The following is a 23,665-nucleotide window of genomic DNA, read 5'->3' on the forward strand; positions in this document are numbered from 1 at the left end:
CGTGACAGTGGACCACGTGATTACTCGGCAGTCACCTGCTCTCATAGGGTAGAGATGGCAGTCTCATCCAAGTGAGTAGACAGAGACGCTCACATTATACTTGGATCCCAGAGACAGCACCAGTCCTTAAAACAACTAGGAGATGGAGAATTGGGTGATCACCACATCTAATTATTGGGGTAAGCTACCTGGAATACACATCCATTACCTCTGTATCTCCACATACACACATTGGAATACATGTTAGAACTTTGTTACTATTCAGTGAAGATAATATTTAACAGAGAAGTGTCTCTTTGTCACATGTATCAACATCTTCAATTGACTGTACATTAGTTTCCACTGTTGGGAACTCTGGTGATGCCTTTTTGGACATAAAGAACATCTACACGTTAATACCTCACCATATTGAGTGGATTTTAACAAGGGTTCTTTTTGTGACAATTATTGCATAATTATTGTCTACATTTGTGTATTGTTTATGCTATTTTATATTTTTGATGCTGGGACCCATGCATTTAATGTCCTTTAACCTATGATTATTTTAATAAATTGTATTAATTTTTTTCATGGTATTTGCACTATATTATATGGATATAGCAGTGCAGATTTTATATAGTATTATTGCAGGTCAGTGGTGCTGATGTCTGATCTCCATTGTTTCCTCTTGGCACCAGCCATGCCTGTTATTACATCACACCCCCGCCAGTGATGTCACACACATCCCCTTACTAGCGCTGCCATAGACACTAGGGACAGTTTTATAACAAGACTATATCACAAATCTAGCCCTGAGTGATTATAGCCCATTAATGTAACAAACATAAAATATAAAGTGATATAAAAGGTAGAACAATAACACTACAAGATGTTAAACCACATTTATTAGTCTACCAGTACATATAGCATCATCCTCTGTGCTCAGGAGAGGGAGCGCGGTCCTATTATAGACACAAATATAATCAGACTCCACCCAGAGCGCCAGGAACACCCACATATAGGACAGTCCTTATCCCTCACATTTGTGGTGTCCTGGTGATGGCGCCACTAACCGAAGAACAATTTGTGTTGGTCTCTTTATTTCTGGAAAACAAACCTATGACATCACAGTGATCATTTATGACATCATGTTTCTCTGGGCACCTGGCATCCTTGTATATCACAGGTTATTGCAGGTGGGGGAAGAGGCTTATAGCAGGAACGTGTTTGTCAGGTATTTAGACCCAATGTCACATTACAAGTCACTATGAATTTACCCCAAGTCCCTGGAGCATGGTCCATGTTCTCGTGCACTCTTATGCTATTTTGGGTGATACAATTCCAAAAGTGACCATACACGCTGCATAGTGACAATGAGTGTATATTATCTTGTGAGAGATTGAAGAGCCCATCTCAGCAAATTAGGCATGAGATTTGCTCTTTAGATAAAATATTTTCACTCTCAGACTTTCCCATTTAAATGTGTGTGAATAATAATCCGTAAGATCTGACTTTAATGTAATTTCTCTCAATCAGAGCATGTGCACTCTCACCTGTGTGACTTCTCATGTATAACAAGATGTGATTTCTGTCTAAAACATTTCCCACACACAGAACATGGAAATGGTTTCTCACCTGTGTGAGTTCTATGATGTTTAACTAGATCTGGTTTCAGTGTAAAATATTTCTCACATTTACTGCATTAAAATGGTTTCTCACCTGTGTGACTTCTCTGATGTGTAACAAGATTGAATTTATAGGTAAAACATTTCCCACACTCAGAGCATGGAAATGGCTTCTCACCTGTGTGACTTCTCTGATGTCTAACAAGATCTGATTTGTGTGTAAAACATTTCCCACACTCTGAGCATGGAAACGGTTTTTCACCTGTATGACTTCTCAGATGTCTAACAAGGGCTGATTTCAGTGTAAAACATTTTCCACACTCAGAGCATGGAAATGGTTTCTCACCTGTGTGACTTCTCTCATGTATAACAAGATGTGATTTATGTCTAAAACATTTCCCACACTCAGAGCATGGAAATGGCCTCTCACCTGTGTGACTTCTCTGATGTTGAACAAGATGTGATTTATGTCTAAAACATTTCCCACACTCAGAGCATGGAAATGGCCTCTCACCTGTGTGACTTCTCTGATGTGAATAAAGAACTGATTTATATGGAAAACCTTTTCCACACTCAGGACATGAAAATGGCTTCACATATATATTAGCAGGTTGATGGGTAATACGCTTTGTTTTCTTTGTAGAACACGTGGCATTTATATTATTGGGAAAAATATTATCTACTCTGAGAGCTGTAATAGATATACCGATATCTGAGTTATCAGGAGAACATGACACATGAGAAGAATGAGATGACATATCTATACTGTGGAGAACTGGAGAATCCCGTCTGATGTCATCTTTTATTTTAGAATCTGGAGATATAATTAGATGGTCCTGCGATATATTCCATCTGTTACTTCCACCTGTTGGGAATATAATAAATGTACAGTAATATTAATGTTTTAACGAAATAAGGTTAATATAAAAAAAACCTCTAAGTGATGAATTTAAGACGTTTAAAAAGGTACAATTTGTAACTAACATTTCTCAATCTGTGCTCTCTCTCTACATGTGTTTGTTTGGTACATATTTATTTTTAATAGCTGAAGTGCCTGTGCAAGAGCTTAATTTGCAATGTGAAAGGATGATGTGAATATGATTAAGCTGAAATATGGTTTAAAATAATAAAACAATTGTTTGCATAATATAAAGGTGAAATAAAATACTGCTGCCTCCAGGACGGCAGAAGAGGTGCGAAATATCCAAGAGCTATAATGAAAGAAAAGCTGTAACTGCAAATGCTTACCACGCCTGTGTAATAGTCCCATTACCACGCCAGTGCAATAGTCCCATTACCACGCCTGTGCAATAGTCCCATGACCACGCCTGTGCAATAGTCCCATGACCACGCCTGTGCAATAGTCCCATGACCACGCCTGTGCAATAGTCCCATGACCACGCCTGTGCAATAGTCCCATGACCACGCCAGTGCAATAGTCCCATGACCACGCCTGTGCAATAGTCCCATGACCACGCCTGTGTAATAGTCCCATTACCATGTCCCATGACCACGCCTGTGCAATAGTCCCATGACCACGCCTGTGCAATAGTCCCATGACCACGCCTGTGCAATAGTCCCATGACCACGCCTGTGCAATAGTCCCATGACCACGCCTGTGCAATAGTCCCATGACCACGCCTGTGCAATAGTCCCATGACCACGCCTGTTCAATAGTCCCATGATCACGCCTGTGCAATAGTCCCATGACCACGCCTGTGCAATAGTCCCATGACCACGCCTGTGTAATAGTCCCATTACCATGTCCTATTACCATGCCTGTGCAATAGTCCCATGACCACGCCTGTGCAATAGTCCCATGACCACGCCTGTGCAATAGTCCCATGACCACGCTTGTGTAATAGTAATAGTCACCTCACCACGCCTGTGTAATCGTCACATCACCACGCCTGTGTAATCGTCACATCACCACGCCTGTGTAATCGTCACATCACCACGCCTGTGTAATCGACACATCACCACGCCTGTGTATCCGTCACATCACCACGCCTGTGTAATCGTCACATCACCACGCCTGTGTAATCGTCACATCACCACGCCTATGTAATACGTTACCATGCCTGTGTAATAGTCACGTCACCATGCCTGTGTAATAGTCACATCATCACGCCTGTGTAATAGTCACATCATCACGCCTGTGTAATACGTTACCACACCTGTATAACCGTCACATCATCACGCCTGTGTAATACGTTACCACGCCTGTGTAACAGTCACATCACCACGCCTGTGTAATAGTCACATCACCACGCCTGTGTAATAGTCACATTAAGGCTCTGCATGTTCTCTGCACATTTCTAGCAGAATTAGTTTTCTTTCTGGGTCTGCATGAGACTCACAGGATTGTAGAGCCGGGCTCTGGTTTTATTAGTGTCACAGAAAATGAGAGATATGGTAAGAGCTTACCCTTGTTATCTCTCTTTCTTCAAAATCCATAGGGTCCACAGGGTCGACCTTGGGGTATAGGTTGGGAACCAAATCCGGCCACCACGCAGTTAAAGCTTTCAGCTCCCAGGATGCACTGGATCCACTCTCCCTATAACCCCGCCCCCAAGCCAGAGGCACCTCAGTTTGCAAGTAGCCAAAGGCCAGAGGAGGAAAGAAAGAGAAGTCTGGAACACTGAAGAACCATACTCAGAGAAGGAGATGGGAAACTGGTGACCAGTAACACAGCTCATATGAAGCCAGGTACGTCAGGGTGGGTGCCCTGTGGAACCTATGGACTTCGAAGAAAGAGAGATAACAAGGGTAAGTGCTTACCATATCTCATTTTCTTCTTCAGGGTCCATAGGGTTGACCTTGGGGATGTCCCAAAGCAGTCCTTATAAGGGTGGGGATGCTCCTGGAGAATCCATCGCCCAAAGGAAGCATCCTGAGAGGCAAAGGAATCCAATGCATAGAACCTTAGAAAGGTTTGGACAGAAGACCAAGTGGCCACCTTGCAAGGCAGAACAGCCGAGGCGCCACAGCGAGCCACCCACGAGGGGCCCACAGCCCGAGTAGAATAAGCATCAACAGAAACAGAAAGGCCTTCCTATGTGTAGGCCCCTGAGATAGCCATACGAAGCCATCTAGCCAATGCCTGTTTATTGGCCGGCCATCCTTTCCTGTGAAATCCATAGACGACAAATAAGGAGTCTGATTTCCTGAAGGAACTTGAATGGACCACGTAGATCCTGAGAGGCCGGACCACAGTCAATGAGGCCAGCCCAGCTGATAGGACTGGAGACTGAAATGTCGGTACAGTAAGTTCCTGAATAATATGGAACTTAAAAACCACTTTAGGAAAAAACACAGGACAAGTGCGACTCATAACCCTGTCTTGGTGAAATATCCAGAAGAGGGAGCCACATGAGAATGCTCCCAATTCCGACACTCTCCTGGCAGATGCAAACGCCATAAGAAAGAGTCTAAGCCATAAACCACGTAAGGGCTATCAAAACTAGTGGTTCAAATGGAGGTCCCAGGAGGGCATGAAGAACCAACGGCAAATCTCCAGGAGCCCCTAGGGGGGATAAAGGGAGGTAGAATCCAGAAAACACCCTGAAGGAGGATCTGGATACCCGAGAGTTGGGCTATTCCACAACCGAACCATACTGAAAATGCAGAGACCCGCACTTTCAGGGAGGCCAGGTGGAGGGCTTGACCCAAGCCAGCTGGAAGGAATGCCAGAACTTCTGGAAATCCTAAACACCTAAGGATCGTAGCTACAGGTACAATACCATAAGAATTATGTATGCCATATTCTGTGGTAGATCCCAGCAAAAGCTGGCCTAGATGCTCTAAACATCCCGATGACAGAGCCAAAAGAATACTTAGGACCACAGTAGGGATGCAGTCAAATACAAACGATCCAGGTCCAGGGAAAGGCAAGGACCCTGAGACAACAGTTCCGGATATTGAGGCAGCAGGAACAGTGTCGATGGAGAGACTCTGAAAATCTAAGTACCAGAGATGTCTGGGTCAATCTGGAGCCACCAGCAGGACAGTATCTCTGTCTCGATTGAACCTCCAAAGTACTCAAGGAAGGGAGACCGAAGGAAACAAGAACACAAATTGGAAGGTCCACTTCACTGACAACGCGTCACCAAAGGTTGCTTCAGTACCTCTAGTTCTGGACCCTAACACCGGCAGTGTGTGATAGAGTCAGGAGGCCATGAGGACCACCTCTGGAAGGCCCCCTCTGCTCACTAGTAGTTGAAACCTCTCTTGGAGAAGAGACCATTTCCCGGGATGCATGTTGTGATGGCTGAGGAAGTCCCCTTCCCAATGGAGAACTCCCGGAATGAACACTGCAGAGATGGCTGGGAGGAGACCCTTGGTCTATGTCAGAATGTATGACATTCCTGTCATTGCTGCCCAACTATGAGTGTCTCCTAGATGTAAGCCACTGTTGTGACATTGTCGGACTGAACCTTTACAGGTTTACCGTGAAGTGTGTGTTAGGCCAGAGCAAGGGCCCAAGACAGCTTGAAGTTCCAATAAGTTGATTGGCTGGGCAGAATCGACAGACATCCAACTGTCCCAAAAGGAATGTGCACCAGTCACTGTGCCCCAGAGACTGGCATCTGTTGTAAGGATTACCCTAGATGAGATGGCTATAGCCACCCAGATAGAGACAGACACACCTCCGGAGAGAGCATCATCGTCTGAACAGTGATCCGATGGAGAAACCTGTTCCATCTGGAGAGGATCAGTTTTGCAAAGGCCTGGACTGAAACTGAGCATATTCCACCATTCGGAAGGTAGATACCCTAGATTCCAGAACCCGCATTACAGAGTATAATGACACTTGACTGTGGAGACCTCTGCGCACTCGTAGTTGAAGAGTGGAGATCTTGTCTGACGTCAGAAGGATTCTCCAATTCTGAGAATCCAGCAGGGCTCCCAGATGAATCATACCCTGGGAGGGATTCAGGGAGGACATTTTACCAGTTGATTAACCATTTGTGCTTGTGAAGGAAAGCAATGGTTAACTGGAAATGGCTTTAAAGTACCTTGGTGATCCTGCTAAGAGCAGGCCATCCAGATACTGGAGTAGTTGGATACAGTGAACAGGTGGCTGTCATAAAAGCCATAAATCTGGTAAATCCCTGTGGGGCTGTGGACAGTCCAAAGGGCAGAGCCTGAAAATTGGAAGTGTTGCTGTGGCACAGCAAACCTTATCCAACACTGATGAGAGGGCTCTATAGGTACCTGTAGGTACGCGTCCTGAATATCCAGCGATACCATAAAAGTCCCCAGGTTCCATAGCTCGGATGATGGATTGTAGGGGTTCCCTCCTGAACCTAGGCATCTTTAGGCATTGGCTTAGGGATTTGAGATAGAGGATAGACCAATGAGGACCATTCGGCCTCTGCACCAGAAAGAAAATAGAATAACCAGTCCCTCGCTGAGATAGTGGGGCTGGCATAATTATCCCTGCTTACCGCAAGGACTGTATAGATTTCTGGATTTGTAAGGCCTTGTTCGGGTCTGAAGAAGGGCCTGTGTAGCAAAACATGTGGGGAGGCCGCCTGAGCAATGAGAGGGCGTACCCGTGAGAGTCTTCAACTCTTACCCAAGCATCCGTGGTGACTTGACACCAGCATTGGGCGTACTGAAAAAGTCGGTATCTCATTCTGGGATCCCCCAGATGAAAACCTGTCCTGTCAGGCTGAAGGTTTATCCTTAGGTATAGAAGCAGGGCGTCTGGATGTCCAGGTCTGCTCGGTACCGGGTATGGCTGCCCTCGTGGAGGCCGACAGCCTAGGAAAAGACTGGCCTTTAGGCTGCCCCTGAGGACAAAAAGACTTAACAGATTTAGTCCGAGGCCTTGTAGTGGGAGTTGTTGAAAGCGGAAATTTGCCGTTAGTGATACTGCCAACGTTGCTACAATCTGGTCAAGGTCAGGACCAAACAAAATCTCCTCAATATAGAGTATCCATTTTTAAGGCCTATCTTGGAGTCCACCTCTGCCTTCCATGAGTCGCAGCCAAAACCCTGAAGGTTAGGACACTGGCATCCAATGTTGTTACTCCAACATATGAAACTGCATTTTTTATGTGAGCAACAAAAGACATCTGATCCCCAGAAGTTTTTGAGGGAAAAAGCTCTACAAATGCATCAGCCCAGCACTCAATAGCATTAGCCACCCATGCGATAGCCATGGTTGGACGGGCAACAGCCCCTGAAAGCGAGTATATTGATTTCAGGTAAAGTTACTACCTACAGATCCATAGAATCCGTCCGGGCAGGGAAGGGAGGCGTAGTAGCGCTCTTAATCAGACAAGTAACATGAAAATACACCCCAGGAGGTGATTCCTATTATTTGTAATGACCCTCAGGGAATGGGAAACATGAGGCCAAACGCTTTCTGATACCTCTTATCTGGCGATAGCCAGCCTCCTGCCATGTGATCCACCCGCTGGTCAGAGAAGGGGATCACAGCCGAAGACACTTAATGCTTAAACTGAGGGTGATTTGATTTAGGTGCAGGATTGACATACTCTATAACTAGAATGGACTTGACCACCAGCACCAAAGCAGGGATATTAATACTGGATTTAGGCTCCCCCTCGTGTGAGAGGGATAGGAGTCCAGCAGTGTACACTGGGAAGTAACCTCTGGACGTTTATTACGCCATTTTGTGTTTCGTAGAAACAACATCCACCCAGGGTGGCTGTTTTGGTAATCCCTGCCAGGGAAATGACAGACTGTTGTGGAACCTGAGGGAATTGCATGTACTGTGAAAAACCCTGGTATGAAGCGACAGTCTGTGTCACAGAGGTAAAGTGCAAGAACTGCTAGATACCCTGAGAGGGAAGGGTAGCATGTTAAGTTAACCCCAAGTGGGTTACAACTATGGGGGCCGCCAGGCGATCTGCAATGGAGGCCAGGGTCTTGAGGAAGAACCTGCCTAAGGGGGTCCTTTAAGGGGCCCGGCACCTGATGGCACCTAATATATAACCCTTTCTGATTCAAATCCTCCGTACTCACAGCTGCAGCACATGACTTGCAGGATAGCAAAAAATGGGTGCAGTATATCGTGCTCCATTTTCTGGTCAAACAATCATCATTGTGGAAATATCAAGCAGCGCTATACTGGTCCTGACTGGCGCTAGGATTAGCTGCAGGGACCCATTATCACCGTATGCAACACACAGTTCCATCTAACATATGGCAATGTGCAGCACACAACAGTATGTGACAAACCACAAATATTGACAAGTATATATATGTGAGGTCTCAGAACCACCCTAGGTACACTTGTATTAGGGCAGATTGTAAAGAAAAGGGATAGATATATACTGACAGTGGAGAGAATAAGGCACAGACAGTCAGCGCTAGCATAAGTCACATACAATGCAGAAATATACAGTGATCGGGTTAAGCAAAAAAAAATGTGGGTCCCAAGGACCCCTCACTTTAAAAAATTTGGATCCTACTCCACAGTTTCCGGGTCCCATCACAAATTATGGTTTTGAGCTCCCCATATGCCATGAGACAACCCCAAATGCCCTACACATACTGTACACTATGGAAAGTTAGTCACCAAACACCCCTTAATCTTCCCCATCCCATTAGTGTCATCATTGGCATCTCCCCCCAGCCCCCATGGCCATGACAGCACCCAAATCAATAAAACTTATGAAATGAGCACAGACTATATGGGGTTAATGTATACAGTATGCAGTCGGGAAGCCTGCGGACCTTATACCGACAGCCGGCTTCCCGACTGACATGTCCCGGCAAGTGTCAAATGACAGGCGTCGCTATCCCGACGCCTGACATTAGACCTACGCCGGGAGCCTGACGCCCAGCATCCCGATCGAAGGGACGTTGGTGGGGTTTTAGGGTTAGGTTAAGGGCTCCCGAGGGGGGACTTAGGGTTAGGCACTCCCCCAGGAGTTTAGGTTTAGGCTAGGGCGAGGGAGGGTTAGCGTTAGGCACCCCCGAGGGGAACATAGGTTTAGGCAGCGGGGAAGGGGGGGTTAGGTTTAGGCACTTAGCGGGGGGATTAGGGTTAAGCACTTGGGGGGGAGGTTAGGGTTAGGCACCCCTAAGGGAGGGTTAGGGCTAGGGGGTAGAATAGGTTATTTAATACTTACCTTCTGACGATCGGGATTTCCTCCTGTGTCGAGATGCTGCAGTCAGGATTTGAACCATAATGATTCTATGTATACAGCTGTTTTTCACAGAAATCTCCAGCAAGTGCTAATTAGCACTTCATCATTATTATCAATGAGGACTACGATCTGACCTCTATGTACTAAACTCCAAAAAGCAAAACTTTTTGGAGTTTAGTCCCGGTAGTTTACACTATCTCCACATGGTGTAAACTACTGTAAGCCTATGGGGGCTCCAGATGCAGGAGAGAGATCTTTCAATCTCTCTCCCCCGCAGCCCCCGGTTGGCTCTGGTAGCTGACACTGTGTCCATGCGCAGTGTCAGCTTTTCCCGGGGAAGTCTTTCACTTCTGTGAAAGACTTCTAAAATTTGTCAGGTGTATAACTCGCAGGGACAGCGGTTACCGCAACCACTGTCCCTGTGAGTTCCCCTTAGTACATAGCCTGGCACACAGGGATGTGGGGATGCCCTGTGCTGTGTGGCACGCAGGGTTGTGGGGATAGCCCATGTGGCGGTAGAGAGAAAGTTGGGATGCCACACTATATAACACAATGAAAGCTGGCCAAGACCAGATAAAGCCTTCGGAGGGCATGGGGCACTTAAGACGGGGGCCTCTCTCATGTGAGCGATTTCCCCCTGGCTGTGCCAGTTGTGTGTGTTCCGCCTCCTCCCACACCTCCATGAGGTCCTACCTGAACTCCTGCAGGGGGGGGCAGACTCCGGAGCCTTCTCTTGGGCAGCGCTAATGCTGCTCATCTCCAGCCTCTGTCCCCAGCAGCAGAGCAGTAACAGTTGGGCATGCTGCTGCTGGCTCTGTAGGGTGGAGAAAAGAATCGTTCCTGGACAGCAGCAGCAGAGCTGGGTTGGAGCGAGGGCCGACAACAGAAACTTTGGGGCACATCACACTAATTTTTCTTGTCCCCATCTCATCCCTCCCCACTTGGTACAAGCTGGTTGGCTTGAGTCTTTTCCTACCTCTGCAATGGGGTCTCTCTAAAGAAATGGATCCTTCCTGGTCAGATGATGGCTTCAGATGGTATGCACTATTTATGTAGACAATCGCATGGGCCAGAAGATGCCTGTTTAAGTAGGAATATTACCAATGTCGTCATCATCATATAACACAGGTTGTATGTTTTTTGTTTTTTTAAATTGGTGTCTTAATGAAGATTATTGTGCCTCAGCCTCTTCCCTCCTGTTTTTTCAGCTGTCTCATCCTACTATGTCTCTCCAGCAGCCTCAGTTCCCCATCTCTCCAGCAGCCTCAGATCCCTATCCCCCGTCTCTCCATAGCCACAGATCCCTATCCCCCATCTCTCCATAGCCACAGATCCCTATCCCCCGTCTCTCCATAGCCACAGATCAACCTATGTCTCAGACACCCTCTCCACGTGTCTAACCAGCAGCTGAACCCCCCCCCCACACCTGTCTCTGCAAAATCCATAGCACCCCCTTGTCCCTGTAGAAGCCTTGGCCCACCTGAGTCTTTGCAGCAGAAGTCAGAGTTTCCCAAATAAATGTTCCCAGCAGCATGCCGGGCACCTCCCCCACACCCCCATCTCTCTGCAGGAGCAGCCACAACCTCCCCGTATTTCTCCATAACCCCACACTCACCTGGGCTGCATCTTCTGCTTACTCCTGCAGACAGCGGCGACAGGCTCCTCACTTGCTGATCTTCTCCCAAGCAGTGCGCGGACGTCGTGACGTCACTCGCACTGCGGCCAAAAAAACAACAACTTTATTGAGCCGGCCGGGAGAGATACCAGTGACAATGAAGCAGCGTCGCGGATCCCACACAGACTGGCTGGCACTGTCGCTGGTCGGGGGGCCTCCTGAGAGAGGGGGACCTGAACACTGCTCGGCCAGACCCCGCCAGCAACCTCCCTCCTGATCCCGAGCTGACTGCCGGAGAGGTCACTAACTCACAGCTGGCAGCGGCAGCAGGCTCCATGGACACTATAGAGGCGGCGCGTCAGGCTGGCAGCAGCTCCCTGCCAATCACAAGCCAGGACGGGAGTTTCAGCCAATCAGAGGTGACCAAGACCATGCTGTTGGCTGCCAACCACATGTAGCAAGAGCAGCAAAGGCAGCCCAGCACTAAGTTTGGTAGAGTATATGTAAGTGACACGGACAACGCGTCGGACGGGACCCGCTCCTTTTTTAAATCTGAGTCCCTTTCTGCCTGTAGCGCATAAAAACGCGCTATAGCGCATATTTTGCGAACACTGATATATACATAAACATTACATATAATATACTACAAATGTCGCTACATTCAACTGCCCAGATTCAGTGTCTAGGAATGCTATAGCGCTGTGTACACGCACCCAAACGGCCAGGTACGCAGGGGGACTGGGCTCACTGTTATCCTAGGAGTTCTGCTGCTGCACCACAGAGAAAATGCCCACCTGGAGACCTCAGAGGAAGCGCGGCCCGCGGAGGAATGCAGCTCAGGGACGCCAGACCTTACGATGGAAAGGCACCCTGAGCTGAGGGGAGGAGCCGCTAGACAGGGAAGACTGCCTCCCCTGGCTAGCAATTAACCCCTGGGACACCGTTTCCCGCTGCCGGCATAACTCCCTGGTGGTCTAGCGGTCACACGGGGGATGCCTCTGCAGAGGGGGAGCCCGCTACCGCTATCGCCTCCAGTCGGTCCTCAGAGACCGGAGGCAGCGTCTTACCTGATCCCTGCTGCTCCGGCAGCAGTCGTGGGAGTCCCCAGAGCCCGGCTAGTACAGACTCTGGGGTCCCGCCACGATCCCCAGATCTGTACTGGCTTATTTTATTTAAAAGAGTTTTAATTTATTTTATTTATTTTTCACTACTCTTCAGAGCGGCAGCATCAGACTATCCATTGGACGTCCAAGATGCCACCGCTCTGAAGAGTAGTGAAAAATAAATAAAATAAATTAAAACTCTTTTAAATAAAATAAGCTTAGGAGCTGCTAAGGGTGACCCGACTCCGGCAGGGCACCAACTAAAATTGAGGTGCCTCTGCCTTGGGGGCGGGGTTATAGGGAGAGTATACCCAGAGCATCCTGGGAGCTGAAAGGTTTAACTGCGTGGTGCCCGGATTTGGTTCCCAACCTATACCCCAAGGTTAACCCTGTGGACCCCCTATGGACCCTGAAGAAGAAATATATTTAAGTGACTGTTAAAGTGAGACATATTTTATTGATATTATGTTGATATTTACATGTTGCATTATATTGTGTTATTGTAGGTAAAGGTTTTACATCCTCTGTAAATAAATGCACTAATAACTTATTACATATAATATCTTGTACTAATGAAAGTCCCTTTTGTTAGGGCACACCCAGGGATCCACATAAACTCCTAGAGTCTGGCTAAAGAGGTCGTCACCTATAGCAACTGCCTTTCCCATAGATATTTATATTCTCACAGATACTTGGATGTCTCCAGGTCTTATACTCAAGATAGTAGGAGCTTATGATGGAAACCAGGTGGCAGCAGAGAGTAAGCTGGAGTGGGAAACGGTGCAATGAAACCGGAGCCAGATGACTGGTGCTGAGAACCAGGAGGCAATAGCTGAGATCAGGGTCAGCAATCAGGAGAAGAATGAAACCGGTACTGAGCTTGAAGGTCAGGAAATCAGGACAGGAAGCAGGGACAGGGTGCAGGAAGGTCCAGATGTTTAGGAACAAGCAGGAGGCACACAAAGGCAGGAACAGGTGCAAGGGGAGTCAGGATTCCAGTAACAGACAGGAGGTATCAGGGAGCAGGTCAGCACCAAGGACAGGATGCTATAACAGAGAGGTTATGTCCTCACTGCCTCTTACATAAACAGACACCCAATCAGCATGCCCGCTGGGACAAGCCCTCTAATCTGCGTAAATCCACTGTAAGGGAAAACAGCCAGGCAACAGCCGGGACCAGAAAGCAGTGCGGCTGACATGATGATATCATGCAGCGTCCTGGTAGCCTAGCAAAGGCCAGAACAAGGTGGGGCTGTGTGAGCGGTTGCAGAGGTTATATGAGTTCAGAGGATATATGATGAATATACAGCACTATGCTAGTTTTAGGCAGGTGTGGAAAAAATGCTGCAAAGTAAGAATGATTTCACAAATATAAGTATTAGTTTATTTTTATCAATTAACAAAATGCAAAGTGAATGAACAGAATCTAAATCTAATCAATATTTGGTGTGACCACCCTTTGCCTTCAAACTGCATCAATTCTTCTAGGTACACTTGCACACAGTATTTGAAGGAACTCGGCAGGGAGGTTGTTCCAAACATCTTGGAGACCAAACCACAGATCTGTGGATGTAGCTTGCTCAGATCCTTCTGTCTCCTCATGTAATCCCAGACAGACTCAATGATGGTGAGATCAGGGCTCTGTGAGGGCCATATCATCACTTCCAGGTCTCCCTGTTCTTCTTTACGCTGAAGATAGTTCTTAATGACAATGGCTGTATGTTTGGGGCCGCTGTCCTGCTGCAGAATATATTTGGAGCCAATCAGACGCCTCCCTGATGGTATTGCATGATGGATAAGTACCTGCCTGTATTTCTCAGAGATGATCATTATCACCTGTTGGTATTATTGGTTAATCATACACCTGACTATAATCATACAAAATCTCTGACCTTGTGCAAGTGTACCTAGAAGAACTGATGCTGTTTTGAAGGCAAAGGGTGGTCACACTAAATATTGATTTGATTTAGATTACTGTTCATTCACTTTGCACTTTATTAATTAATAAAAATAAACTAATAACATTTCTATTTCTAAAAGCATTCTTACTTTGCTGCATTTTTTTTCCATACCTGCCTAAAACTTTTGCACAGTATTGTATATGGAGTTTCACCCAAAACTACACACACACGTTGTCACTAGGACACCCTGTAAAATACAAATAACAAAGCACAAACAGCTATTACCAACAGTGACCAAGGATCTAGGCATTCGGATGCATCATTTGAAGTTTCCAATCAGATCTTGTGAATGGTGATTGCCATGTTTTTGGACCTGTTTTATTGACTGTATTATAATTTCTCTATGACGTGGATCATTATAATCCTGTGTTTCAAATACACACACACATGATGTGAGGGGGAGAGCAGGAGTATAATAATGGCTGATGTATCCTGATGTATGAGATACACCAGAGAGTGTGGGGAGGAGACTGGTCAGATCTCTGGGCTGGTAACACACAGTGACATGATGTGAGGAGGAGAGCAGGAGTATAATAGGGGCTGATGGCTCCTGATGTATGAGATACACCAGAGTGTGTGGGGAGGAGACTGATCAGATCTCTGGGCTGGTAATACACAGTGACATTATGTGAGGAGGAGAGCAGGAGTATAATAGGGGCTGATGGCTCCTGATGTATGAGATACACCAGAGAGTGTGGGGAGGAGACTGGTCAGATCTCTGGGCTGGTAACACACAGTGACATGATGTGAGGGGGAGAGCAGGAGTATAATAGGGGCTGATGGCTCCTGATCTATGAGATGGAGTGTGGGGAGGAGACTGGTCAGATCTCTGGGCTGGTAATACACAGTGACATGATGTGAGGGGGAGAGCAGGAGTATAATAGGAGCTGATGGCTCCTGATGTATGAGATACACCAGAGAGTGTGGGGAGGAGACTGGTCAGATATCTGGGCTGGTAACACACACACATGATGTGAGGGGGAGAGCAGGAGTATAATGGGGGCTGATGGCTCCTGATGTATGAGATACACCAGAGAGTGTGGGGAGGAGACTGGTCACATCTCTGGGCTGGTAACACACAGTGACATGATGTAAGGGGGAGAGCAGACGTATAATAGGGGCTGATGGCTCCTGATGTATGAGATACACCAGAGAGTGTGGGGAGGAGACTGGTCAGATCTCTGGGCTGGTAACACACAGTGACATGATGTGAGGGGGAGAGTAGGAGTAATAGGGACTGATGGCTCCTGACTCCCCCACTGAGCAGATACATTTTCCTCATTAGTTTGTACTGACAGAGAAGGGTGTAGGATTAGAGATTGCTGTAGTGACTGAACAAGAAAAATACGCAACTTTTTCTGTAGTAAGTGAATATAACTCACCTGTGCTGATATCTGTAAGTATTTCCTCCTCCTTATACTGCTGATCACCCCTCACATACGTCTCTTCTTCTCCCTCTGTATCTACTGCTTTATTATCAGTCACATAAGTCTCTTCTTCTTCTATATCTTCTGTTTTATTATCAGTCACATAAGTCTCTTCTTCTTCTATATCTTTTGACTTATCAGTCCCATACGTCTCTTCTTCTCCATCTGTATTTTCTGCTTTCAAAGCAGTCACGTACATGTCTTCTTCTTCTTCTATATCTTCTGCCTTATTAAGAGTCACATACGTCTTTTCTTCTATATCTTCTACCTTATTATCAGTCACATACGTCTCTTCTTCCCCCTCTATATCTTCTGCCTTCATATCAGTCACATACGTCTCTTCTTCTCCCTCTATATCTTCTGCCTTCATATCAGTCACATACGTCTCTTCTCCCTCTATACCTTCTGCCTTCATATCAGTCACATACGTCTCTTCTTCTCCCTCTATATCTTCTGCCTTCATATCAGTCACATACGTCTCTTCTTCTCCCTCTATATCTTCTGCCTTCATATCAGTCACATACGTCTCTTCTCCCTCTATACCTTCTGCCTTCATATCAGTCACATACGTCTCTTCTTCCCCCTCTATATCTTCTGCCTTCATATCAGTCACATACGTCTCTTCTTCCCCCTCTATATCTTCTGCCTTCATATCAGTTACATATGTCTCATACTCTCCCTCTGTATCTTCTATCATAATATTAGTCAGCGCTATACACTAAACAGAAATAGTTTTTTAATTTTAGATTTCATTAATAGACATTAAACAGTAGGATATCAGTGTATAACACACACAGCTTTAGACCCTACATTTCACCCACCTGATGCTCCTGTGGGATCTTGTGATTCTCCTCTGTGTTACTGTATACTATCCCATTCCCAGCAGTCATCTCTCCAGTCAGCAGCTTGTTGGTGAGTTCCAGTATCTTCTGGTCATTGTGTCTCTCATGTATCAGTGAGTGAGGTGATGGCACCGTGATGGAGCTCTGGGTCCTGCTCAGTCCTCCTGATAAACAGGGACGGCTGCTGAGTGTCTCACCGTCACCGGATGCCTTCTTCACTACTGTGTAATCCTGTGTATTGGAGGAGGACATCAATGAGAAGGTAAATTAAACCTAAATGGGACTGTTTATTCAAGTGATCACTTTGCATAATATACAAGAAGACAATTTTACAAATACATGTCTTGCAACAATCTAGTATATACAGGAAAATGTACAGTATATAATATCTCCTGCTGCTACATCTTTGTGTCAATGACAGAAAGAAAATAACATAATATGTGGAATGTAATAACTCCCAACTACAGTCAGGACTGATACCAAGGACTGAGAACAGCTGCTCTGAGCGATCTAGGTCAGAGTGATGTCACAGTGACCCTCCCAGATCTCGTCACCTCCCAAATCACATACCTGTATCATTAATATAGATTTAAGTGATGTCACTGTGACACCACCAGATGTCCTCACCTCCCGAGTCATGTCCCTGTATTATTATAGATATAAGTGATGTCACTGTGACACTCCCAGATCCCCTCACCTCCCCAGTCATGTCCCTGTATTATTACTATAGATATAAGTGATGTCACAGTGACACTCCCAGATCCCCTCACCTCCCCAGTCATGTCCCTGTATTATTACTATAGATAAAAGTGATGTCACTGTGACACTCCCAGATCCCCTCGCCTCCCCAGTCATGTCCCTGTATTATTACTATAGATATAAGTGATGTCACTGTGACACTCCCAGATCCCCTCGCCTCCCCAGTCATGTCCCTGTATTATTACTATAGATATAAGTGATGTCACTGTATAACTCCCAGATCCCCTCACCTCCCCAGTCATGTCCCTGTATTATTACTATATCCTCTCACCTCCCCAGTTAGTACGTAGATGATCTCCAGGGTCAGATGTAAGATCCTCTCAGTCCTGTGACTCTCGTCCTTTTCCATCCTCAGTGAATCAGTGAGAATACAGAACGTGTGATGTGTAATAAAGACTCTGGTTCCTCACAGCAGGACTGTCTAGGAATAAATAGAATATAATACACATCACAGAGAACACATGTAACACAGTCAGATATGTAACACTGAGTGACCAGTAAGTCTCCCCTATCCCCTCAGCCATAGAGCCCTGGTCAGTGTCTGTCAGAGGTCCCTGTGACCCAGCCCCATAAGACTTCTCAGAGGCCGTTATACAACACTGTACTGCATCAATGCTCCTCTCCTGGCCGGAGGTCTTATTCCTCCCAGACACAAAATCAGATGCTCTTTGCACCACTGGAAATAAGCTACATTGGTGTTAGGACACAGGACCTCATTCAGAGGCGGTCGTTAGATGCAAGCGGTCGCCCTGAATTAGGGCGGCCGCTTGCATCCTGAACGACCACCTCCTTGTCGATTGCTAAGCTGTGGGTTAACACCCACAGCTCTAGCGACCGACATGGGTGATGGTCGCGATGGTCAAGACCATTGCAACTTACGACCAGACCCTAAGGTTGGGTCTGGGCACTCGTAAGCCCTAGGGAGCTTCCTGCTCTGATCGAGCAGGAAGCTCCCCACTGAAATCACGCCTCCGTTTGGGCAGTCACGCCCCCTGCCCGCCCACTAAATGGGGAGAGCTGTCAATCACCATCGACTGCTCGCCCCATCTGGTGCGAGACCCTTAGCGACGGCGCGCCCGTCGCTAGCCGGGTCTCGCGCATGCGCACGACGGAGCCGGCTTCATCGTGCGCATGCCCAGTGGGGCAACATCGAGTCGGTTGCGAGCGCTTAGCGCTCGCGACCGACTCTGAATGACCCTCACTGTCCTTTATTTTGAATCTGGCCTGCAGCACCTCTGTGCCACCAGAGGTGCTGCTGATGTATTCTGACATTGTCTCCTCACATGCAGGAATATTACTCCCCTGTTTAACCACCTGCACCTGTCTCAGATACTATTTATTCCTGCCCCTCACTATGCACCCTGCTGGTTATTGACTGTTTTAAATGGATTGTATTCCATGGCCTGAACCTGATCTCCTGTCTACTGGACTTCTGCAAAATGCAGCTCCACTAATGTCTGTGAGTCTGTCTCATCTACTCTGCAGCTTTTTGCCTTTGCTTGTATATAGCTTGTATATCCCCAGCCTATAATATGTGCAGCTAAAGCCAGCTGGGCCTCTGCAAGCTGTCCCTCCTATTACTGCATGTGACTCTGACTCACCCACTCTGCAGCATATGGTTCTTGTTTGTACCCAGCTTTGCAGACCTTCAAGTTTCTGTTACCCCCAGTTCCCGTCCGGTTCATGTATCACTCCTGGCTTCTCTGCATTGTCTGCACTATGGTTTTGTTTCAATAAACAATTTATATGTCACTATGCTCCTGACTCCACAACGGTCATTACAGGTATCCAGTTATATAACAATGGGACAGAAACGGGGGCTTTCCAGATAATTTAGTTTCTGTTTTAATGTCACCCTAGAAATGGACAATGTCAGATCCCATAATTACATAAAATATAATTACACAAATTACACTATTCACTCTATTTCCTAGAGACATACATATCAGATACATGCATACATACATAGAAATAATATCCATGCATAAATACATACATAATCAGAATGGGGCATTGCTGAGGTTTTGTCACAAGCTCTGGGAGTGATTCCTGAAATCCCCCATAACTCTCTCCTGGGACATGGCCAATACGTTATCATTCCTCGCACATATATATGATACATTATTCCATTATAAAGCCTCACGGTGGATAAGCATTACTGTTATCTGCTCCTTAGTGTGACTATCTATGCCACTAATATGTGGTTTCCTAAGCAAAAGACATAAATTCAGGAGCCTGGAACCTTTTCGAAGCAGCTTTGAGGAACACAGACGTGACCTGGATCGCTCAGAGCAGCTGTGAGGAACACAGACGGGACCTGGATCACTCAGGGCAGCTGTGAGGAACACAGACAGGACCTGGATCGCTCAGAGCAGCTGTGAGGAACACAGACAGGACCTGGATCACTCAGGGCAGCTGTGAGGAACACAGACAGGACCTGGATCACTCAGGGCAGCTGTGAGGAACACAGACAGGACCTGGATCACTCAGGGCAGCTGTGATGAACACATACAGGACCCGGATCACTCAGGGCAGCTGTGAGGAACACAGACAGGACCTGGATCGCTCAGAGCAGCTGTGAGGAACACAGACAGGACCTGGATCACTCAGGGCAGCTGTGAGGAACACAGACAGGACCTGGATCACTCAGGGCAGCTGTGAGGAACACAGACAGGACCTGGATCACTCAGGGCAGCTGTGAGGAACACAGACAGGACCCGGATCACTCAGGGCAGCTGTGATGAACACATACAGGACCCGGATCACTCAGGGCAGCTGTGAGGAACACAGACAGGACCTGGATCGCTCAGAGCAGCTGTGAGTAACACAGACACGACCTAGATCGCTCAGAGCAGCTGTGAGGAACACAGATGAGACCAATGGGAATATAAAGAGGAGAGAAGGAACTGGAGAGAAGATATCTACTGGAAGGAACATGATGCTACCACCAAAAAGATGAACAGAAAGAAATAATAAGCAATGTTTACGATCAAGTCCTCAATAATGCCCACATTTATCTCCTCAGCCAGGGATTATCCTTTAGATAAATATATAGGTAGGCGCTACTAAGGTACTAGTTTTACCCTAGCTGCTGGTCACATTAGGGGTATCCCCACCCCTCTGCTACAAATTTCTGAATAAATGATGTGACCAAGTGCTCCAGAGTAGTGACAATCGTGTTAGTGTTAGTATTTGTGTGTCTGTATATTCGAACGTGCAGTTATTTCAATAGTGTTTTCGCCCAATAAATGTTATATGACCTAACAGAGAATTTCAGTCCTGAAAATATTCTGTAGGGAGGGTGTTCTTAGATTATATATAATAACACTGGGTGCAATATCTTAGAATTGGGTATGTACAGTATAACTCATAATTAGCGTTCCCACTAGGCTGTTTCAGCAGGGAATTTTTAAAAGATCCATAGGTGGAGCTAATATCTCACTAGTGATTCTGTGAGGAGAGCTGGAAAGCATGCACTGTTTGGGGTCCTGAGGACAGAGGGCCTGATTCAGAGCCGGACGCTCGGACCAGAGCGCTCGCTCTGAATCAGGGCCGGGTTACCTAAAATTGGAGCGGCTCTTGGACGCTCGCATAGCTGTGGGTTACCACCCACAGCTTATGCGAGCGTCCATGATGATGGTCGCGATGGTCAAGACCATCGCGACCATCGGGCTTGCGACGAGACCCTGCGGTAGGGCCTCGGTGACCGCAAGCCCTGGAGTTATTTTGGCTCTATCAGAGTGGGGCCGGACCCAGACGGTAGGCATTCCCATGGGAACGCCTCCGTCTGGCAGCCACGCCCCCGGCACGCCCACCAAAGGGGGCGTGCTGTCACTCACCATCGACAGCACGCCCCCTTTGGTGCGAGACCCCGAGCGACGGCTTCCCCGTTGCTCACCGGGTCTCGCGCATGCGCATTTGGGTACCATCGACCCGCTTGCGAGCGGGTCTGAATGAGACCCAGAGTTTGAGAACCTGTGTTCTAGACAAATAGGACTCTTCTCTAAGACTGAGGCTACATCCCCCTACCCCTATTACACACAGGGCGTAAGGGTCAGAGAAAGTCTGACTATTAGTCACCAATGTATAATCATTTCAGGTGTTTCTGTATTACTTACACACTATTATTATACACTCATCATTATTATTATTATAGACTTCAGCAACTATTTCACTCATATCACTAAATATTATCTATTGCTATTAATTACGTATAATTTAGTTATTCACAGTCACAACACCCAGCAAGCACTTACTCCTAACATACCTGAAAAGAATACACGGATTACATTTATATTACATAATATTATCTGTTTAGTCTCACAAGTTACTTATCCACATCCTCAGACTTGTGTATAACTGTGTAACCATGTAATTGGCGTGGTAGCATGTGATATGACCGCAATCAGCTGTGCGTCAATAGACAAGGTCCCCGACCACACCACCGTGTCCCTCAATTTTTCAGGGATCTGATCTATATATATACAGAACGAATGCCCTCTGACTCCCCGAACCACCCTACAATACTGCGGCAGTCTGTGACCGACGAGATCACTTCCGGAATCGCACCCCAGAATGCCGTACAAAAGTCATTCTGGAGCGCATGTACCAGGGACAGATATTTGGCTGATCTCTGCAAGTACAGAGATTAGCTGCAGCAGAGGGCACTGGTCATCAGGTAATATCTGCATGTGGGGGAGTATTGCCCATGGGGGGTGGGTGGTAATACTCCCAGCGGGGTCTATAAGCATCAGGGGTGGGGGGTAATGCTCCAATAAATAATTTGGGTAGAAAAGGTAAAAAGGGTGGGCAAAACAGTAAAAATTCATCAAAAGGTATTATTAATTGGGAGCCCCATATTGGATTACAGGTTATCCTCACCAGGAATATAATTATAGTCCTTGTTATTCCTGAGGTCAATACAAGTTGATCTTTTTTGTCAGGAAAGCTGTGAGGTCTGTTTTTTGGCACGTGGTAGTTCCTTGTTGTGTCCTGGACACCGCTCTATAATTATAATACCACATAACAGTGGACCTCATTCAGAGCCGGACGCTATTTGCGGACGCTCGTTCTGAAAAAGGGGCCGAATATTTAAATTGAGCGCTCGCTCTTTGCGGTCTGTTGACGCCTCTATGGCTGAGCGAGCGTCCGAAACATGTGCTCGCTATTTTGTAAAGACGCCCCTTGGCTGCTCGCATCATACGTCATCTCCGCTATTTATTAGATTAATCGAGTACATCGAAAGGCGTATGAACTGCTCGCAATTCTTGTGGTAGGATTTTCCTACCGCAATCATGCGAGCAGTTCAGGCTAAAAGACAACCAAGTGACGTGGTCGATGACGCTGCTTTGTTAATTATGCACATCCTTAAAACACCCGTTTTGACCGTTTGGCACGCCTGCGTTCGGATCTCCACTCCCCGTTTTCAAGCACCTTCCCCTGTTACCACCCACAAACGCCTCATTCTGTCAATCAAATTACCAGCCCCTCGCTATTTTGCGAGCACACGATTTCCGACCGCACTGACTGGTTGGCGCGTGCGCATTACGACCCATACGCATGCGCAGATGTGCGAACATCGCTCGGAGCGAGCAGCCGCTTACAAGCGGCTCTGAATCAGGCCCAGTGTGTGCTGGGAGCTGTGTTTATTCCCCCTCATATATCACTGTACAGTCCCCTCCCCCTATATAATAATAATACCACATATCAGTGTGTGCTGGGAGCTGTGTTATTCCTCCTCATATATCACTGTACAGTCCCCTCTCCCCTATATAATAATAATAATACCACATATCAGTGTGTGCTGAGAGCTGTGTTATTCCTCCTCATATATCACTGTACAGTCCCCTCTCCCCTATATAATAATAATAATACCACATATCAGTGTGTGCTGGGAGCTGTGTTATTCCCCCTCATATATCACTGTATGGTCCCCTCTCCCCTATATAATAATAATAATACCACATATCAGTGTGTGCTGGGAGCTGTGTTATTCCTCCTCATATATCACTGTACGGTCCCCTCTCCCCTATATAATAATAATATAATATATACAGGACACGTTACCTGGTTCCGACTCTCAGGAATGTCTATGACAAAATGGCAGCTAAAGCCCTTGTGGCCCCGCCCCCTCTGCTCTGTGACTGGGAGACTATAAGAATATGGCCGCCGGTCACCGTACATGAGGACACCATTATACTAAGCCGCCTGATTGGCTACTCGCTG

At 46.7% G+C, this 23,665-nt stretch overlaps 1 protein-coding gene across 1 annotated transcript; it reads right to left on the reverse strand.

The window, feature by feature from the left end:
* Nucleotides 1-866: 866 nt before the first annotated feature.
* Nucleotides 867-23,580, reverse strand: LOC148517287 (uncharacterized). Its single transcript, XM_088478874.1, has 5 exons — nt 23,507-23,580; nt 17,712-17,861; nt 16,661-16,912; nt 15,795-16,557; nt 867-2,469 (listed from the first exon to the last, which is right to left on the reverse strand). Exons 2-5 carry the CDS (start codon nt 17,787-17,789, stop codon nt 1,682-1,684), a joined length of 1,881 nt encoding a protein of 626 aa, XP_088335000.1. The 5' UTR covers nt 17,790-17,861; nt 23,507-23,580; the 3' UTR covers nt 867-1,681.
* Between the last annotated feature and the right edge of the window lie 85 nt (nt 23,581-23,665).

Source organism: Taudactylus pleione, unplaced genomic scaffold (assembly GCF_031769625.1).
Source record: "Taudactylus pleione unplaced genomic scaffold, aTauple2 ptg000224l, whole genome shotgun sequence".
Classification (NCBI taxonomy): Eukaryota; Metazoa; Chordata; class Amphibia; order Anura; family Myobatrachidae; genus Taudactylus; species Taudactylus pleione.